Source organism: Poecilia latipinna, unplaced genomic scaffold (assembly GCF_001443285.1).
Source record: "Poecilia latipinna isolate Pla-1442-1.1 unplaced genomic scaffold, P_latipinna-1.0 Scaffold211, whole genome shotgun sequence".
In the NCBI taxonomy this organism is placed as follows: domain Eukaryota; kingdom Metazoa; phylum Chordata; class Actinopteri; order Cyprinodontiformes; family Poeciliidae; genus Poecilia; species Poecilia latipinna.
Genome location: NW_015112827.1, coordinates 253,221 through 269,801, shown reverse-complemented (window position 1 = coordinate 269,801; position 16,581 = coordinate 253,221). Strand labels below are relative to the sequence as shown.

Sequence of the window (16,581 nt, the reverse complement as noted above, 5' to 3'; positions counted from 1 at the left end):
TGAAAATCTCAGAGGAAGAAGAAAACAAGGCTTTAAGCTGTGTTGTCTCTGCAGGTTGCAATGGTGGACAGCATGACCCTCCGTCCAAACACCAGACAGAAATGGTGCAGGACGCTTTCTGGGACTATTTTCTGCTCTATCTGGAAGCCGAGACACATTCCCACGCCAAGGAGCTGGTGGATCACATCCGTTGGAGGTTGGAGGACATCAAGAAGTGTGCCGCCCACTACGCTGAAGCCCTGGACCCCGGAGGCCTGAAGGTCGCCTTGGTGCAGAAGATCCAAGACCTGCACCACCATGTGGAGAATTACTTTGTACACCACCATCATCATCCTCATGGTGACCATAATCATGGTCACAAAGGCCTTCATGACTGCAAAGGCCCCCACGACTGCAAAGGCCCCCATGACTGCAAAGGCCCTCACGACTGCAAAGGCCCCCATGACTGCAAAGGCCCTCATGACCACCATCATCACCGTCGTCGTTATCTTCATAATCTTTGGTACAAACTATTTGGTCACCATCTCCATGACCGCAGATACCGCCTTGACCACCAACATTATCCCAACCTGAAGAAGAAGGTGTATGACAGTCTTCAAAACTTTAGGGTGACCTTGTTCTCCCTGGTTGTCCGCTTTGAGGCCAAACTTACCCACACTACCTATGACCTGAATAAGAAAATTGTTCCACGTAGTCGAAGACGGGAGAAGCTGAATAAGGCTTCAGACAGCCTGCAGGACGACCTGGCGTCTCTGTGGGAGGACTGGGCACAGAGTCAGAAAAAGGTGGACTGAATGGATTTATTAGATCAGCTTCACATCTGAGATTGATATCAGCTTGGTATTCAAATGTTAAAATGTTTAATTTATTATAATGTCTGATATTCTTTCAATAAAATAAACGATCTCAGTGCCAATACTGCATTATGCATTTTTAAGGGCTAAATTTAATCAATTTCCTTTGTAACTAAGTAAAATCAGATTGACTTGTGCGACTTTAGTTTGCTGTCAGTTATGTTGTCTTGACAACATTCGCCACCCATTGTTGCTAGGAAACGGTTAAAAAAAACATTGATCATGTGACCAAATAGTCAGAAGCAAGGCATCATTTGAAGGTAGGAACCACATTGGTAACGTTGTTAGACTTTTATTTCAACTTTTATAAAATAATAGTTGTTTTATAACGTTTCCACTTTTAACAGTGAATCTGGTCTATCATAGCTTTCATTTGAATGGCGTTTAGACCATAGAAGACATTTTTAAGTTTGTTTCATATATCAGTTGTGGTATGTATGACTTACGACACGAGGTCATAAACTGAACATACAGGTGTAGTATTTTATTACCTGTAGGCACAAATAAAGTTAAAATGGTAACATTGGGATAAGTTGAGCCATTTGACCGACTTACAGGTAAAAACTATCAGACCAACTCCAAGCAGCTTGATGCGAAAGTGACGATAGTTACAAAGATTATTTATTAGTTTAAGGTCAAAGTGCCATTGTCTGATTTTTATTGATTAATTATCTGTAAATCTTCAGGTTTTTTTTTTTTTTTACCATTTCAAGTTATTTCAGTGACCACAGGGCTTTTGGTTCATTAACAGAAACTCCCTAATCTCAGAAAAAGGTTAATTCAATTATTTTGTCTTTGTGTGTTTTGATCTGCTTCATACAAAATTGCAATTTATGGCTTTCTGGTGTTTCTACATGATTACATTTCATCATATCTGTTTATTTTTAATCATCAACAGGGTTAATCATAAATTATCAGTGCAATAATCATTAGCCACCTAATAAAAGTTTTATAAATGAAGTCTGCAGCTGTTATGTCAAATCCATGATGTGATATAGAAATGACCTTTGACCTTTTCCCTGCTGTGCTGTCAATCAGCTGTAAAATACAGAGTTTTCTGTCAGAATGTGAAGCTTCAGTCACAAATCAAAGACGGTATAAATGAAGAAGAAGGAATTTCATTTTGTTTAGGAACCAGCTGGTGCTGAGCGAGGTTCGAAGAGTTCCTTCATGGTTCTGACCCGGCTGCATGTTCAGAGTGCAACGTGGAGCCAAAACAACAAACACAGCAATAAAAGGTGACAACAGCACAGTCCGTGCTGGGAACTTCGGACGCAGGTCAGAAATCTTCCAGACATTTATTGGATCTCATCGGTGCCACCTAATCTGTATAAATACTCAGAGAAGGATTGGTTCGGCCTCACAGACGTCACAGATCAAATCAGGCATCTGAGGTGAGACGAAGCCTTTTCATTCCTGCAGGAAGATTCAAACTTTGGTTAACATAGGAGGGATTCTGGTGTTACCTCACAGAAGTTTAATCTGTCATACATTTTTCCCAAAATCTCTTTTCGTGTCGCTCAATTTTCCAGCTTCTGGTCATCATGAGGGTGTTTGCAGTTATCCTCGCTCTTGCAGTCATCTCAGGTGAGTTTGGTTTTCCTCTGGGAAATTAAAAATGTTTGGGGTTAAAAAGTGGGAACCATCACTTTCATCTGGTTCAGGTCAGGTTAGTATTTCCTGAAAAGAAGAATAGTCGTTTGAAGGCTATTAAAAAATCTCAAACAGAAAAATCACAATTTTTATTTATTTTTTGGTAGATTTGATGCATTTTCTGAAAACTGTTCCTTTTAAATTTTTATGATTTTCGGGCTTTAAGAGAAACATGTCTGCATTAATAAAGTCACATAGATTCAAAATAATTGTGCTGTTTATACTAAAAGTTTTATAGCTGTTAATGAATCACATGAATATCAAGTTTCTACATGCAGCTCCTTTAAAAATGTAAGAGTTTCTTATAGTCGATGTGAAAACAGACTAAAAGTTCTTCCGAGTCTGAATTTTTAGGGGATTTTTCACCTAAGATTATTGAAAAACCCCATTAATTCAAGATTTAATCAAATAACTGGCAATGAATGAATTACTTTGTTAAAATCTAGGACAGACTTTAGACACAGTTAATACTTTAAAATCATATTAACAATAGGCAGAAAGAGCAGAACAGTAAAAAAATTTGTGTGCATTTTTTCCCCAAAAACAAACAGCAAAAGTTTTTACAGCAAATCATAACAAAGTCTTTGGGTTGGTTCGAGAAACTACAAAACAAAAATAAGACAATCTTTAAAGAGGGAATCTGAAACTAAAGTATTGATTTTACCATGTTAATATCAATCCGATACTGATAACTTGGCGTCGATATTATCGATATTTTGGATCGATCCGCCCAGCGTTGCTATTTAAAACACTGTAATAATTCAAAAGCAAAGGTTGTTCAAAAATATACATTCTGACTCAATTTTAAAGGCTTCCTTGAGCAACAGAAGCATCAATAAAATAAGATCAAACAGCATTTCGTTCCTTAAGAGCCTGGTGTCACTAATTAGCAACATACTTAAATTTACAATAATGGTAGGTGCAATGTTCACATTTATAATCTCTAAGTAATTTACCATCTGAATGATTTTTTTTTTTGTACAATTGGATATAAATTCAGGCAATAAGGCGTTAAAAGGTGGCAGATTAAGTTTCTTCTTTGTCCACTCCAGGATCCCGTGCACGAAGCGTTCTCCAGGACGACTGGCAGGGCACGTGGGAGGTGACGGTGGAAAAGTTCAATGATTACATCACAGAGCTGAATTCGAGGGCTGATGGAGTGGTGAAGGACATCAGGAGCTCCCAGATCAGCCGAGAGCTCGAGTGAGTGATCAGCCTGTTCCAACTGAAGATCTTTGTTCAGGCCCAGGGAGGTAAAGGTTGCACATGGTTCCGGGTCACGTTTGATTCTTAAAATGTGCAGTTCATTATTTAATGTGATTTATTTGATCGTGTCCCTCCATACTCCTCAGGGTCACATCACTGTGACTCTGAAAATCATTTTGCAACCACACACTTGGTGTCCGGTCTCCCCACTCCGGGTCCCGGCCCCCACTTTGGGAACGTTACGAAGGAAAAACAGGAAAAAATCAGAACTCCACTAAACAAATGGCAAAGATTAAATAACTGATAAACTGACATAAAATACTCAGAATAGCTAAGAAAAAGCTACAAGAATAACAATTTTTATTAGAGGTTAAAATTTAATACTTTAGGTCATGTATTATATTTATTTGATTTTACTTTTCAATAAATAAACTAACTTTAATGTTGAGTCTTTTAACTAAATTTAATTCATGTTCATTTCAATCTATATTTACTTTTCAGATTCTGCGTTTGTTTCTTTGGCCAGTTTTGTTTCTGACCAGGTGCTACTAGCACCTAAATGCAGTCAGAAGAAATATTTTAAAACTCTCAAAACTGTAATGTAACAGTTTGTTCTATACCCACAAGACCCAAAACTTTAGTTTGTTGAATAAACCTTTTTTTTGCATTTCAGCAACAAAAAGCACAATTACTATTACTTCTGGCTGCTGATATTTTGAACTGTGTGTAAGACTCACTTTGTTTACATGTCTATAATTTAGATTTTTAGAATAACAAATTCCAACCAAACCTGTTGCAAGTTAGAAAACCTCTGAAATTTGCTTATTGTTTGCTCAGTCAAAGCTAACAGCAGTTAGCAACAAAAATCCACTAATAGCATTGTATGCAGTGAAACAACAAAAAATGGAGTAAATTTAGTGAAAAGAATTAGAATAAAAAAAGATTGACAGAAGTGTAAATAAATGAACTATTGGAAATATCAGAACATTTTATGCTTCTGGCAGCCATATTGGATTTTGAGGTCGGTTGAAGCCCAACAGTCCTGATAAATAACCAGTAGGTAAGAAACCAAGCTCTGAGAACCAGGCTCTTATTGTTATGCAATTATACTTATTTCATAATATTACAATGTTTAGACCTTTTCTGAGCTGGTCGTACCTCTTTGTATTAATTTTTTTATTTTGCCAGGTCCAGTCCTCCATACTTTGATGCAATAATTTACCAGCTGCTGTTAGATTCAGTGATGTTTCTAACTCCTTGTGTGAGCACAGAGTCTTCTGTTCGGCCTGTTCAGTCAGCTGAGTTAGGAGTCAGATCTGCCTCTTTCTGCTCACACTGTGCAAAACATACACAATCCCTGATTCCAAAAGTGTTTCACTGTTTTTGAGAAGTAAATGATCTGACTCCTGAACAGCACCCTGATCCAGGACAGCATGTCGGAGCTGGCCTTGTACCGGGACGACCTGCAGACCAAGCTGGCCCCCTACACCCAGGAGGCTGCAGAGCGCTTCAGGAAAGACCTGCAGCTGCTGGTGGACAGACTGCGTGGACACATGACCGACGCCCGCGGCCAGATGGAGAACTACCTGCAGGAGCTCCAGACCATGATGGAGCAGAACGCCGACGACGTCAAGTCCCGAGTGTCCACCTACACCCGGAAGCTGAAGAAACGCCTCCAGAAGGACACCCAGGAGATCCAGAGGTGAGTGACGGGCTGGACAGGCGGCAGCAGCGAAAACCTCACGAATTTTAGGTCATAAATGAACTTTTACAGGCAGGAGAAGAAAAATTCAAATAGTTTCACCCAGAAAATCCTTACATATTTCATGTATTCACTGAACTTTAGAGAGTTTATTCTCCTTACTTTGGGTGGATTCTCTAGAAATAGAGAATCAAATGGGATGTTAATTATGGAGCTAAATTGGGGCCATAAAGTTTGTTAAAAAATTAAATTGAAAAACATTTTGAAACTGAAAAAAATGTTCCAACTACTTTTCAGTTTCAAATCTTGTACTCGGTTTTAATGTTTTCTTCTTTTGAACAAAATTTATGGCCCCAATTTAGCTCCATAGTTTATAACTCAAAGTTAAAAATCTTTAATCAAGCTAGACTTTTTTTGGTAAAAATAAAACATTATTTTCAGTTGGAGGTTTAAACTAACAGATTTTTGCCACATTTGCATCTTTGAAAAGCCTGAAGAACCAACAATGAAACAATGAAGACCGCAAAATAAAAGGATTTTAACCAGGTTTTGAAAAACACAGAGGAATTAAGAGATTTTTGACATTTAGAGTAAATGAACGTCCTTCAGACTCGCCTGCTGCCAGCGGAACATTTTCAATCAGATGTTTGTTGATCCACATAAAACCGTCTGTTTTCCACCGCAGACACGTTTCCGACTACATCGAGGAGCTGCAGAGCCGCGCCTCGGACAACGTGGAGAGCATGAAGACCAGACTGGACCCGTACTTCGCTCAGGTACGGGACAACGCCGAGGCCAAGATCACCACCCTGAACGAGCTGCTGAAGACGCAGGTGGACAGCGTGAGGGACCAGGTCCAGACCGCCGGCGAGGACCTGCGCTCCGCTCTGGGCGCCAAGATGGCGGAGCTGCGCAACTGGTTCGAGCCGTTTGTCACCATGATCAGAGAAAGCATGTAAACTGGGATCTGAAACCAGTTCACGTGACAGAATTCACCAATAAAACCAGTTACACACCAGATGTTTGTCTCCTCAACACAACAATCATCACAAATAAAAGCTCAGAAGAAAAACTCCAAACCATCACGAGTCTGTTTTTACTGAGAAAGATTTACATTTTATTTGCATTTTTCCAGAACTCAATCAGCAACTCACATGTCAAAAAGGTTAATTTATACAAAAATATATATTTCCCCATCACCAAAACTTCTCCACAAACAGCAGTAGTTTAAAAAATATATTTATATTATAAAAATAAACTAAGCACTGCACATGGATGAACACAACTATCTTTTATAAAATATGACAAAACAGAACCTGTTTGAAAAAGTGACAAAAAATGTAAAATGTGAGAATTACATGAAAAATACAATGTAAAAAATAAAATTAAAATAACTGGCAAATATAAAACAAATCCATTAAAAAACAAAATAAATGTGAAATAAAAGTAGAATATTCTCCATTTCTTATTCAATGTAAAAAATGAACTGAAAAAAAGGAATTTAGAAGAAACATCAATAACTACAAATTACAAAATAAAGTTACACCAAGTATCTAAAGCTTAAAATGAAATAAAATTAAAAAATGGTTCTAAAATTATAAAATAAAATATTTAAAGATCAAACACTGCAGATTGATATCAACATCAAAGTGTTTTTACTTTTAAACAAATGTTTAAAAGTAAAAAGCTAAAGAAAACGTCGTGGTGAAAAACTTTTTCACAGAGACAAAAACATGTTTGTTTTTTAACTTTTTCATTTTAAAAGAACAAACGAACATGTCTGTTGCTGCACAGCCAAAAGTTCAGGATTCCCTTTCTCTGGTTCTGGTTCCGGTCCATCACATTCCTCTGGCGTGGTTGCGGTAATGCTCATGTAGAGTCGCGACGTCAGTGAAGGTTTGCATACAGATTGCACAGTTTTGCCGAAGCACCGTCGGTTCGTCCTCAGAGTCGCTGCTGTCGCTCGTCGTCAGACGTTTTTCAGGAATTAAAGATTTCACCAGAAGCTGGAGCTGAAGTTCCGCTGAGGTTGGGTTGGCTCCCGACTCCAGGTCCAAACCGATGTCAGGCGTCTCCGAAACGACGGTGGGCGTCTCTGAGGAGGCGGCGGGAACGACGTAGAGGTGGTCTGGATGAGGATACCTGAACAGGTCCTTCCTGTTGCTCACCAGCAGCCACCGTTTCGGCCCAGGTGAAGAGACGGCAACCGTTTGCGGGTTAGGAATGAAGGACAGGATGCTCTCTGGAGGACTTTCCGGCTTCCTCCCTGCGAAGGAGTGGCACACCTGATGGGCCTCCAGCAGATCGGTGCTGGAGAACCTGGCGGAGCATTTCCTGCAGGGGTAGGGAAACAGGAAGGGCTCCTCAACGCGCGCTGGCCGCGGCACACTCAGCCGCCGCCGATGAGCTTCTAGGTGAGCCTCCAGGGCGGAGTGGCCGGGAAAGGAGCGGCCGCATGGCAGACAGATGTGGGAGTGGGCCGCTTTATGGAGCAGCTTGTGCTTCCGCAGATTCCTCGAAGTGGAGAAGAGCTTCCCACATGTGCTGCATTTCAAACCATCCGGCTGCCTGACTCGAGGCTCCAGCCGTGGTTTATTGCAGGAGAGACAAGCATTTGGCGTTTTGGGTGCGTGTTCCTGCAGGTGATCCATGTATGATCCCAGGAAGTGGAACTCCAGCTCGCAGCGGCTGCAGCGGAAAGCTCGCCGATGTGGCCGCCGTTTGTTTCCAAAGCGACCACACCAGGATTGCAGGCTGAGTCTGGGAGGCTCAGGACTGAATGTTGGATGGGAGAAACCAAAGTTCAGAGGAGAAACATCAACATCAAAGTCTTCAATCACAGACGGGCTTGAGCCACCAGACGAGGGTGGAGGAATAAACGCCTTCCCGTTGCCTTCTTCTTCAGGAATTGCCGATATTTTTCTTGGACTCACTGAGTCTCCTGTCTCCTTCCAGATGTCCTCCAGGGAACCTCGACAAGCCGCCTCTTCTCCGCTGGCTCTGCAGCAGACTGAGCAGTGCCGTCTGCTTCCGGCCGCCCGGCTGTACTCCTGCCTACAGACGTAACAGTGGTGAGGTTTTCCCATCGTGTGGGAATGTAAATGCAGAACGTAGTGGCACCAGCGGCGATGGATCTGCCGGCAGATCGGACATTTAAAAAACACTGGAGTGACGACTGTTGTATCGCCGGCTTTGGAGACGTGGAATCCATGGATCCTTCTTGGATTTCTGAAGGCTTTCCTGTCATGAATCCGTCTGCGGTTTTCAAATGCAGATTTCTTGGTGAACTCCCTGGAGCAAACCGGACACCTGAAGGTTTCCTCCTGGCCGGAAGCCAAGCGGGATCGTCTGCTTCTTCCCGGTTCTGTCTGGAGTCCCTCCACCTCGGCCAGATGGACCTTGAGGTGACGGATGAGTTCGGTTTTGTCTCTGAATGTTTCTTCGCAGATCGGGCAGTGAGTGGCTGGCGGCCCCCTGTGGAGCTTTGAATGCAGCTTCAGTTCAGGGAGCGTGGAGAAGCTCTTGGCGCAGACGGAGCATCCGTACGGTTTCCGGCCCGTGTGAAGCCGTTTATGGAGCGTCAGCGCTGAGATGTGGCGAAAAGAGCGCAAACAGAAAGAGCACTGGAGGCTTTTGTTTTTCTTCTGGAGGTGATGAGAAATCTCAGATCCGGACGGAGCGTTTGTTGTCATCCGATTCTCCTGATTTTCTTGTTGGATGTTGAAGGTTTGGTCACAGGAACTGGAGACAGCCGGAACATCCCAGAATGAGCAGACCCGAGGTTTCTTTGCTTTTCTATGTCCAGACCAGTGTGTTCTGCTCCTCCGCCGTCTCTTCTGCCTGGTTTTTCCTGGAGATGTTGATGAAGCAGATTCCTGAAACGGTTTCTCCGCCTCAGGCTCTTTATCAGAAGCTCCATTTTCCAACTTGATTGTAAAGACATTTGTCTTTCTTCCGTGTCCCATGTTGGACGTTTCGGACATTCTTCCATCTTCAGAAGCTCCTGCATCCCTTTCATATGGATGATCACCAGATTCCTGGATTTTAGGTCTTGCTGAGTCTTTCTGAAATGATTGTATTTGTCCTTGTACCATGGGGAAAACTTTGCCAGAATCATCTTTGGGATCGGTTGGTACTCCTTCAGTCTGAAGCAGGCTCATCTTTCCTTGTACTTCTGGAGTCGCTCTGGTTTCACTTCCTGATTCAGTTGTGTTGCTTTTATCCTGAAATGAAAACATCAGCTGGGATTTCTCCATCTTTGACTCTTTATTAGCTCCCATCTCAATGAAAATTGGTTCCTCTTCCATCTTGATTGTAAAGTCATTTGTCTTTCTTCTGCTCCTCACACTTGATGGTTTTCCATCCTCAGGACTTCCTGGATCTGGATGTCTTTCTTCAGATTCCAGTATTTTAAGTTCTGCTTTCAGGTTTTTCTTTAACACTCGTTTCCTTTTTGGTCCTGATTTCCTTCTTACGGTCTTCTCTCCCAGGAAATCCTCTTTCCGAGCAGATGTTCCTTCGATCCGATCTGGTTCTGGAGTCGCTCCGGTGTGACCTCCTGAATCCTCTGGACTGTGTTCATCATGAATTGATGGTTTTCCATCCTCACTAGCTCCAGGATAATCTTCTTCTGGTTTTTCATCAGAATCCAGGATTTTAGCTCTAGTTGTAGAACGCTTTCTTAATATCCGCCTCTTTTTTCGTCCCTTTTTCATTTTCCTGGGCGCCATCTTTGACTTAACGTTCAGAGAATCATCTTTCAGACCAGACGTTCCTTCGATCTGCAGCAGAATTATCCGATCTGGTTCTGGGGTCGCTCTGGTTTGACCTCCTGACCCCATTGAGCTGTTTCTATCCTGATTTGATGGTTTTCCGTCCTCAGGAGTTCCTGGTGCTCCTTTCTTTGGATGTTCAGATCCCAGAATGTTTGGTTCAGTTACAGGACGTTTTCTTAACATCCGGCTCGTTTTTGGTCCCCTTCTCCTTTTTGTTGGCACCATCTCCTGGAAATCATCGTTCAGATCAGACGTTCCTTCAGTCTGGAGCAGATTCATCTTTCCTTGAATGTCTGGAGTCGGTCTGGTTTCACTTCCTGATTCTGTCGTGTTGCTTTTGGCCTGAAATGTAAACATCATCTGGGACATCTCCTTCCCAGACTCTTCCATCCCCATCACACTGGGAGCTTCATCTTCCATTTTGATTGGAAGAACACTTTTCTTTCTTCTGTGCTTCACGCTTGATGGTTTTCCATGCTTAGCATTTCCCTCATCTGGATGTTTTCCATCAGATTCCAACATTTTTGTTCCAGTTGCAGAACGTTTTCTCAAGGTCCGCCTCTTTTTTGGTCTTGTTTTCATTTTCCTGGGCGCCGTCTTGGACTTAATGTCCAGAGAATCATCTTTCAGATCAAACTTTTCTTTGATCTGGAGCGGATTAATCTGATTTGGAGTCACTCCAGTTTGACTTGTAGAATCCATTAAGCCTCTTTCATCCTGAATTGATGATTTTCCGCCATCAGGAGTTCCTGGATGTCCTTCTTGTGGCTGTTTTTCTTCTGATTCCAGGACTTTTGGTCCAGTTGCCGAACGTTTTCTTAACATCCGCCTCTTTTTTCGTCCCCTTTTCATTTTTCTGGGTGCCATCTTGGACTTGGTCTCCAGGAAATCATCTTTCGGATCAGAAATTCCTTCGATCCGGAGCAGACTGATCTGATTTGGTTCTGTGAGTTCAGAAGTCATCACCTGAAATTTCTCCTTCTCAGTCTCTTTATCAGCTTCCAGTATGTCAATGATGTTGGAAATTTCATCTTCTATTCTGATTGGAAGAACGTTTTTCGTTCTTCCGCGCCTCACACCTGAGGATGGTTTTCCATCTTCAGGACTTCCTGGGTCTCCTTCATCTGGATGTTTTTCATCAGATTCCAGGATTTTTGGTTCTGAAATTGAGTTTTTCTTTAAATTTTGCCTCTTTTTTGGTCCTGCTTTCCATCTTACAGTCCTCACCTCCAGAGAACCATCTGTCAGACCAGCTGTTCCTTCAGTCTGGAGCAAACTCATTACATTTGTTTCTGGAGTTGCTCCAGTTTCACTGCTTCTATCTTGAATTGATGTTTTTCCTTCCTCAGGAGTTCCTAGATCTACTTTATCTGGATGTTTTTCATCAGATTCCAGGACTTTTGGTTTTATTATTGAGTGTTTCTTTAATATCCGCCTCTTTTTTGGGCTCCTTTTCATTTTTCTAGGCGCCGCCTTGGACTTAACCTCCAGAGAACCGTCTTTCAGAGAAGTTCCTTCGATTTGGAGCAGATTAATTTTTCCTTTTGTTTCTGGATTCACTCCGTTTTCTGTCGTGTTGCTTTTATCCTGAAATGAAGACATCAGCTGGGATTTTTCCGTCTCATGGTCTTCCTTCTTGGTTGTAAAAACATTTTTCCGTCTTCCACGCCTCACGCTTGATGGTTTTCCATCCTCAGGGCTTCCTGGATCTCCTTCATTTGGATGTTTTACTTCAGATTCCAGGATTTTTGTTCCAGTTTTTATGTTTAGTGCTCGTCTTCTTTTTGGTCCCGTTTTCCTCCTTACGGTCCTCTTCCTCCTCATTCTCTCCTCTTCCTGCCGGTTTGAAACCGAATTGGAAGCAGGAAGAGTTGGAAAACCCAGTCTGTCTTTGTTTAACTCTACTGCCGACTCTTGTTTTGCTTTTTTCCCTTTTCGTTTCACATTGCCAGGAGCAGTTTCACCGTTGGCGGACGGTCCAGTGGATTTTTTCTGACCTCTCTTGGTTTGTTTGAATTTTGTCCCGTTTTCCAGCTCATCTTTTCCCATTAACTCGGGGATGTTGCTGGCCTTACAGGAAGCTTTCCTTCGGGAACCTTTCAGGTATTGGCTCAACCATTCGTCAGCGGCTGAGCTTGTTTTGGTTCCCAAAGTGCAGGATCTCCTGATTTTCCCAAATTTCCAGGCTTCATCTGATTCATCCCAGTTGGTAAACTCTTGATTTTGCGTGGAAGGATTTGCTGGCGTTGCGTTAGTGGGAGAAAAATCCAGCCGGCTTATTGGAGCTTCCCAAACTGGTTGGGTCTTACTCTGGAAGTTTAAGGTTTGCTGCCGTATTTTTTTCTTCCGACTTTGACCTTTTGGTTTTTTCCAGCTCCGGATCGGATCTTCGTCCAGCTTCTGACTGAACGTTCCTCGCCTCTCATCCCAGTGCATCGTTTCCTCTTCAGCAGGAACGGTTTTGGTGCGTTTTTTTCCGGTTTCATTCTGGATGTTTGACATTTCAGCAGACGGAAGTTGATCCCAGATGGACATTTTGTTTGTTTTAGCTCCTCGTTTTTCCAGTTGTAATTTGGGAAACAGATCCAGAGATGATGCTTCTTCCTCCGGTTTGGTTCGGTTTTCCTCCGGCAGAGGATCGCCTCCTGTTGGGAGCCGCTCGGCAGACGGATTTCTGCTCTTCCTGGGTTTCCTCTTGCTCTCCTGAGGTTCAGTTTCCTGTGCAGCAGTATTCCCGGCAAACCCTGACAAACCTCCGTTCGCCTCAGAAGCAGTCGGAGTGATCTGGATCTGAGCCACAGGATCCCTTTTCCTCCTCTGTTTTCCTCCAGGTGAGACGGACAGACTCTCTGGTTCTCCGATCCTTTTCCGACCGGCTTTCTTCCTGAGTTTGAGCTCAGGATCCTTTTTGGTTTTTGGTTTTTCCTCTTTGTTCTTCAGAGTAAAATCTGATCCCGATCCTCCAGGAGTTTCATCCGTTTTCTCCCCAGCAGCTTTGGGAGCTTCAGTAGCTTTTTTCCTGCGTCTCTCTGGTGGGATTTTTGTTTCTTCACTGTTGGACTCCGACCTGATTTCTCCAGAAAGATTCCTGGACGTGTCTGGATTCCCAGGAACTTTTTTCCCCTGTATGGACACGGAAATCTCCTCTTTTAGGTCCATCTCTTCCTGCAGACTCAGACTCTGGTTTTCCCGGTGATCCCAGCCTTTGGCTATGACCAGCAGCCTGGCCATCTTCATCAGCGTCTTCTTCTTGTACCTCCTGCCATGTTTGTGTTTCTGCTGCTGCAGCATCTGATGCAGAACCGAGCCATAGATGTTCTCCTGCTGACTTTTCGGATCCAGAAGCTGGGAATCTGTCTCGGGTTCGCAGGGAGGAGCTTTTCCTCCAGGATGATCCAGGAAAACCGGATCTCCATGGGCGGAGTTTGGAGTTTCGGGACAGGAAGTGTCTCCTGTTGCTCCTTGTGAAGCAGGAAGTTCATCCAGAGGAAAAACTCGACCTGGGCTCATGACGCTGCTCTGCAGATCCGATGCATCCGTCCTCTGATCCACGGATTCTCCGCTCTGAAAACAGAAGCAAGATGATTCAACTTTTCACCAGAGTTGGGTCGTAACTAGTTAAACTACCTGAATAACATTTTAGAAAAAAATTACTTTTAGGAGTATATTTACTACGCTGTAGTTTTTACTTTTACTTGAGTAATTTCATTATAAGCATTTCTCCCCACTGAGTGAAAAACAAACATGTTTAACCAGAAATCCACCAGAGACAGAAACTGCAGCTTTTATTAAACTTTCATCAGTTTTATATTGAAAGAAATCCAAATTTCCACTTGACTTTATATTTTGTTCTGTCTGATGATGATTTCTAAATATTAAATGATTGTTTTGATGAGTAACTCGGTACTTGATCAGATTTCTATGTTTTTACTCTTAACTTGAGTCATTTCCTGAATGGATACTTTTTACTTGAGTAACTTTTTGGACAAAATTTACTTAGGAGTATTTTTACTATCCTGTAGTTTTTACTTTTGCTGAAGTTACTTTATTATGAAGTATTTCTACTCTTACTTGAGTGAAATTTCTGGATAATCTATTACTGCGAGTAACTTCACTGAATGAAAAACAAACATGTTTTAACCAAAAATTCACCAGACACAGCTGCAGTTCTCGTTAGTTTCACAACTTTTATATCGAAAGAAACTGATTTGGAAAAATGTTTCTTTGTCATTTATATGAATTGTTGTCATCTTGGTTTTTAAAACACCAATATTTACATTTCAGTTCATCTGATGACATGATTTTATTTTGATCAGTTTCTCAGCACTTTTGTCGCCTTTTCACCAAATACTTTTTTCCTTTTACTCAAGTAATTTCTTGGATATTTTTTACTTTAACTGGAGTAAAAATGTGTTGAAATGGTGATACTCTACCCACCTCCGCTTTGCACACTATGTTGACTTTTAATCACATAAATGATCCGAACTCCGTGGGACGCAGATGGACCCAGTTGATTCCTCACCTCCAGGATTTTATGAGCAGAACCGGAGTCAGGCTGCAGGTTCTGGTCGCCCGTCGCTTCCGGTTTCCTCCCAATATCGAACTCCGGTACCACAGAACCGTCTCGTCTTTCCTTCATGATTCCCAAATTATATTCCTAAAAATAATCACAGGAAAGTTAAAACAGTACGGAGCATCTTAGTCTGCGATTTCTTCATTTTGACATTAAATGCTCCTTTAAAGGGGAATTTAAATATTTCTAATTAATTGTTTTTGATGAGCATCTTAATCAAAAACATGATGAAGACACCTGAAGCCCCTGAAACAGGGGTTAAAGGTCATGAATAAAGCTGAAAACTGAAGTTATTAATATTAGTGTTAGTATAAAATATTTCTCAGTTGAGCAGATTTTTGCAGGTTTCTGTTTGCAACTTTGCAAATTTTTTTTTAACATTTTGTAATTTCTGCAAAAGAAATCTGAATTTACACAAAAAGTATTCACACCCCTGGCAAATTTATGTTTAGAGTGATAATTTCATTTTAAAAACAGAAATTAATACAAAGAGTGCAGACTTAAATCTGGTTGAGAATCTGTGGAGGGAGTTAAAGATTAGGGTGATGATAAAGAGGCCTTCCAATGTTAAAGACGTGGAGCTCAAATTTAAATAATCAAAATAACACAGGAAACATACAAAAAGTTGCTCCCCTACTTTAAATAATGGAAATAACGATTTTACCTCTAATTCTTAAGAAGGGTAGGAAAATTTATTGTTTTTTAAATACATGTAAATTAAACCAGGATTTTTCTGAACAGATCCCCTTTTTTATTATTTTAACGTATTTTGAGAAATAAATGTCTTAGAAACAAACTTTGTGACTAGAACTGAATAATTTGGGTTTTTCTGTACATAATTACTTGAAGTAATCAGATGAATGAGAAAGTTATGATTCCAAGACAAATAATTTTAGGATAAAATCTGGAAAAAAAATAAATAAATAAAATTATATATATATATATATATATATATATATATATATATATATATATATATATATATATATATATATATATATATATATGAAAGTTATTAATACTAAAAATATCAGTTGACCACCTTTAGCCTCAGTGGTCACAGTGGGGGAGTAACCCCTCAGTTTGCAGAGCTTTCTCCATTGAATCGCCGTGAAACCCCGCGGACTGACCACAGAGCTGCAACATGGCGGGCTCTGGCGCGAACCGATCTGGGCTGAATCGGACCGAACCGGGCTGCAGGCTTCCTCTCACCTCTCACCGGCTGATTCTCCTCATTTACGGCCCCAGATAAGGATAAAACAACGACGGCATCCATGCGTGTCTGTGGGTCTGCACAGAGAGGTTTCCTGCGGGAAGGAACTCCACATGGGTTGCCAGGTCTTGAGAAGAAAATCCGCAAAACGGGAAGATTGTTGCTGCGTCCAGTGTCCAGTTTTATACCCTGTAAAAAATAGAATAAAAAAATGAATTTCAAGTTATAAAATTTTTGTTGTACAATTCATGTTTCTTTTATATTATTTTTTCTTAATTCAATACAGTTTATTTATATACTTCCATTCCAGTTAATTCTATGGAGTTAACTGGAATGGATATGAAACAATTCAGTCAGTACATATTACAAAACGGTTAAGCTACAGCAGATAATGCTTATTACAGAATTAGTATATACTAAATTGGAGAAAGTTGATCAGTTGATCAATCTGTCAGTTTTTTATTGGTCAGAAACTGAGAATAAATGGCTGCAAATGATTATTTTTAGTTTTTTGAAAATACATTTCAATGAAATGTTCCTTATCTAAATAATATTAAATGCTTTTTATATGAAGGTGAACTGTTTTGCTTCTGTAAAATATTATT

At 41.2% G+C, this 16,581-nt stretch overlaps 2 protein-coding genes across 3 annotated transcripts; one reads left to right on the top strand and one right to left on the bottom strand.

Moving 5' to 3' along the window:
* The first annotated feature begins 1,067 nt into the window (after window positions 1–1,067).
* Window positions 1,068–6,435, top strand: apoea (apolipoprotein Ea). The gene is made up of 6 exons (XM_015031563.1): window positions 1,068–1,114; window positions 1,986–2,248; window positions 2,387–2,441; window positions 3,560–3,710; window positions 5,128–5,415; window positions 6,101–6,435. Exons 3-6 carry the CDS (start codon window positions 2,399–2,401, stop codon window positions 6,372–6,374), a joined length of 756 nt encoding a protein of 251 aa, XP_014887049.1. The 5' UTR covers window positions 1,068–1,114; window positions 1,986–2,248; window positions 2,387–2,398; the 3' UTR covers window positions 6,375–6,435.
* Window positions 6,436–7,155: 720 nt separating this feature from the next.
* LOC106946886 (uncharacterized) lies at window positions 7,156–16,133 on the bottom strand. Of its 2 annotated transcripts, none has more exons than XM_015031560.1 (3): window positions 15,976–16,133; window positions 14,713–14,847; window positions 7,156–13,754 (listed from the first exon to the last, which is right to left on the bottom strand). In XM_015031560.1, exons 2-3 carry the CDS (start codon window positions 14,827–14,829, stop codon window positions 7,254–7,256), a joined length of 6,618 nt encoding a protein of 2,205 aa, XP_014887046.1. In that variant the 5' UTR covers window positions 14,830–14,847; window positions 15,976–16,133; the 3' UTR covers window positions 7,156–7,253. The 2 variants fall into 2 exon arrangements, with proteins under 2 accessions (XP_014887046.1, XP_014887048.1); XM_015031562.1 differs by lacking the exon at window positions 15,976–16,133 and adding an exon at window positions 15,806–15,958.
* Window positions 16,134–16,581: the final 448 nt, after the last annotated feature.

Coding starts and splice junctions, on each gene's coding strand:
- LOC106946886 (XM_015031560.1), bottom strand. CDS start 14,829: ATGAAGGAAAGACGAGACGGTTCTGTGGTACCGGAGTTCGATATTGGG. Junction 13,755..14,712: donor CTGCTCATAAAATCCTGGAG/GTGAGGAATCAA, acceptor TTCTGTTTTCAG/AGCGGAGAATCCGTGGATCA.
- apoea (XM_015031563.1), top strand. CDS start 2,399: ATGAGGGTGTTTGCAGTTATCCTCGCTCTTGCAGTCATCTCAG. Junction 2,442..3,559: donor CGCTCTTGCAGTCATCTCAG/GTGAGTTTGGTT, acceptor TGTCCACTCCAG/GATCCCGTGCACGAAGCGTT. Junction 3,711..5,127: donor CAGATCAGCCGAGAGCTCGA/GTGAGTGATCAG, acceptor ACTCCTGAACAG/CACCCTGATCCAGGACAGCA.